Below are 3578 nucleotides of genomic sequence, written 5' to 3'. Positions count from 1 at the left end.
ACACACACACACACACACACACACACACACAAAAAACAACAACATAGAAATCAAAAGAAATCTATATTATTGATTTTTTTGTGTTTAAAACTTTATATCTGATTCATTATTTTCTCTACCCTAACTCTACTGTAAGTCCATACAAGGTTGATCAATTTGACTAATCTCATACACACACACACACACACACACACACAAAAAACAACAACATAGAAATCAAAAGAAATCTATACTTATTGATTTTTTTGTGTTTAAAACTTTATATCTGATTCATTATTTTCTCTACCCTAACTCTACTGTAAGTCCATACAAGGTTGATCAATTTGACCGATCACATACACACACACACAAAGAAATCAAAATTATCATGGTTTCTTTCTAGAATGACTTCAAATTGTAACATGAAACTACATTTATTTATCCTAAACAGCTTTAAATAGAAAACAGCATGCATCTATTTATACTTAAATTTTATTGCCCTTTGAACCACGTCTACCTACTGTTCAGTTTGCTATTTATACATTTTAGTTACTACTATTATAACAAATAAATATCACGCATGAAAAATAAATAAAGAATAGTAACTTAAGCTATACTATCAGCAAGTGATTTACAACTTTTATGGCTGAATTATTAGTTAGACATGGTAGAAATGGCAATAAAACTAAAGCTAAGTAGAAACAGATGCTTTAAACTATCTAGGATAAACAGTCATAGTTTCCTGTTACAATATGCAAATCATTCTAGATTTATTTCCTTTTTTTTTTTTTGTTATGGCAGTTACAAGGTCGATCAAATCAACTGAGTCCATATAAAGCAAGGGTAGAGAAAATAGCATAAAATATAACGCTTTATTGAAACAAAAACATTTGATAGTTATTTAGGAGGTTTTAGAGGTTATGTAAATGAGATTTGAAAATCCTTTTTCACTTGGATCAGTCAACACCTTGATACTGTTTATTTTTGTAGGAATCTTTAGTAAAAAATACTTAATTAAAACATCTGACTTTTTGTGTACAAACGACTTTTAATGCTTACTGAAAAGTTTGTCAAATTTTGTGAAGATACACAAAACATAATAGAAGTTATAGTATGGAAATTCTGATGGTTACATTTGTTACAAGGTCAGTCACATCAACCAACCCTATATGGAAATAGTTAAAAAGCAAAACAGGGTCTCTATATGGGTCAATAATTCTGGGGTAAATCAACCAGTTTGGAATCTCAAACACTGATATGCTCAGAAAAGAACACCTATTGAAATGATTTATCAAATAAAAAATCAACTCTGATGAAATTAGGCTAGTCATTTAGTGATCAAGAAACAATCTTTACTCTTTGAGCTGTATGTTGTTTCATAATTAAATTCTGATCATATTATGGAGTTTTACTGCACAAACTTTTAATAGTTAAATGTGACAAATTAGGTGTAATATGGAAATAAAAAACATATCAATTACAGGTAAACAAACTTGAAGCAAGAAAGTAGATATTTACAATTGTGATGAAGATAATAATGAAATAGTACAGGACAAATGATTTGTTGATCTCAAACTAAAAAGGTGAGTTACACCCAGTGAAAATTGGGTTTAGCAGTTGAGTTAATATGCAATGTTTATTACCATAAACGAAAACATTTTTCTGCAATGTCGTATATCAAATATTTCATTAACTGTTTATTTATTTGTTAATTTCTTTTCCTCATCAAAGCATGAATTTCAGTGAAAAAAAAAAGAAAAAAGATCATGTAGAAGACTAATCTACATTCTCGATTTGATGACGAGGAACCCACTCTGAGACTAATAATGGCTGGAGACGGCTTGAATAGGTAATAAAGAAAACCTTATATTAAAGTTTTTCTTCATTACCCATTCAAGCCGTCTCCAACCATTATTAATCTACATTTTGATTTGTTACTCCCATTGCAATAATCTAGTTTCATTGAATTTGCTGAACAATAATGGATAACTGATTGTGACAGTATGTCTCATTATCCAGATACCTAAGATATTTTAGGTTATTAATGGTGAGTAAAGAACCGTAAACCTAAACCAAACACACTGTTTACATTCCACCAATATATGATGCCTACTTTACTGACCAGTTGTGAATTTGGCAAAATTAGTCTGTTGCAACAGAAGTAGTGGACCAAAGAATAGATTGGGCCTCTAAATAATCTTTGCACCACTAAAATTCACATTTTGGTGAGGAAAAGAAATCAGAAACTTTATTGTAATTTCATCACAACTCAAGTTCTACCAAGAAAAGATAATGGAAAAAACCATCATGCAGTACAATGCTTTCATTGTTGAGAATAAAAGATGTAAAAATTTCTTATTCTAACGATCAAACTGTACTTTTCATTTTCCTCTTCAAAAAACAGATTAGATGTATCAAAATTAACATTCAGAGTCTTAACCTCTACTAATATCAATTAACAAATCACCATAACTTCTTGGGTCATTCCACCTTCAACCTCAACATGCTGGGGAAGTGAAAGGAATGATCCATGGAAATCATTCACTGCTAAACCATCCACTGTGACAGATTCAGTCTTGAATGCATACCACAAACTGTGCTGGGTTGGATTGTGGAGTGGTATTTTCATGGTTGTAGCATCTCCAACACACACAGTTCCTGGATAGCTAATTTCACTTGGAGCTTGAACTGCTGAACACTGCTGGTTAGGTGCTGGAAAAACATGCACAGAAATACTAAATTACCACATTCATCAACACTAAAAAGTTGTAACATTTATAATCAAGGTAAAGTCTTGAAAACCCAGCATATTGATAATTACCATTAGGAGTATTGTAAATATAATCAAAAACAACTTAGGTGTGAAAAAAAAAAGGTGAGGCCAAAAAAGATTGAGCATGTGACTTAAAAAAATGAAAACTGGAAGTCAAACTGGTAGCTACACTTATAAAATTCATAAGAATTATACAGCAAATATTCATTCATTAGTTAGCCAGGCCAGATTTTTTGTTCAACTTTGGGCATGATGGTGGGTAAAACTAACGAATGAATATTTGCTGTAAAATACTTATCAATGCTATAAGTGTAGCTACTAGTTTGGCTGCCAATATTGATTTCATTCTTTTAAGTTGCATGTTCAATCCTTTTTTTCACATCTAAGGTGTTTTTTGTCACTACACACCAACAAACTACAGCAAGTAAGAAAGTGACACTCAATAGTAAATAATATTAGCTTTAGGATCACAACCCTATTGTTCGGGACAGATCTGTACTTTACAGAGCCAACCAGATTCTTTAAAATATATGGTGGTAGTTTACCTATCTAAAACAGTATTAATAACTTCCTTTATAGTAATGCCATGGAAACTAGATTAACAATTCTTGTCATCACCCGCATGCATTCATTACAGCTGTATCAAACATCATTAATTACCCTAATTGCTTAAGCTAATATCACGTGATGCTAAATGCTCTTTAACTAGGAGAATTTCATAAGATTTAGCAAATTTGTACTTAAAAGTTGGCATATACATCCACCCATATGATTCTTTTGAAAACTTGAGCTAGAAACTTCTAATCTAGTTTGCTTGGCATAACCA

The 3578-nt window shown here is 31.2% G+C and overlaps 1 protein-coding gene across 1 annotated transcript in view; it reads right to left on the bottom strand.

Annotated features, from left to right (window-relative positions):
* LOC106466919 overlaps positions 1 to 3578 on the bottom strand; it is a 114689-nt gene that overhangs the window by 43776 nt on the left and 67335 nt on the right. Inside the window, exon 17 of the mRNA XM_022394999.1 lies at positions 2447 to 2691. Coding sequence (XP_022250707.1) covers positions 2447 to 2691 — 245 coding nt within the window. The remainder of the gene's footprint in view (positions 1 to 2446; positions 2692 to 3578) is intronic.

Source organism: Limulus polyphemus, unplaced genomic scaffold (genome assembly GCF_000517525.1).
Source record: "Limulus polyphemus unplaced genomic scaffold, Limulus_polyphemus-2.1.2 Scaffold2424, whole genome shotgun sequence".
In the NCBI taxonomy this organism is placed as follows: domain Eukaryota; kingdom Metazoa; phylum Arthropoda; class Merostomata; order Xiphosura; family Limulidae; genus Limulus; species Limulus polyphemus.
The sequence above is the reverse complement of the archived record's forward strand: the minus strand, read 5'-3'. Positions and strand labels throughout refer to the sequence as shown.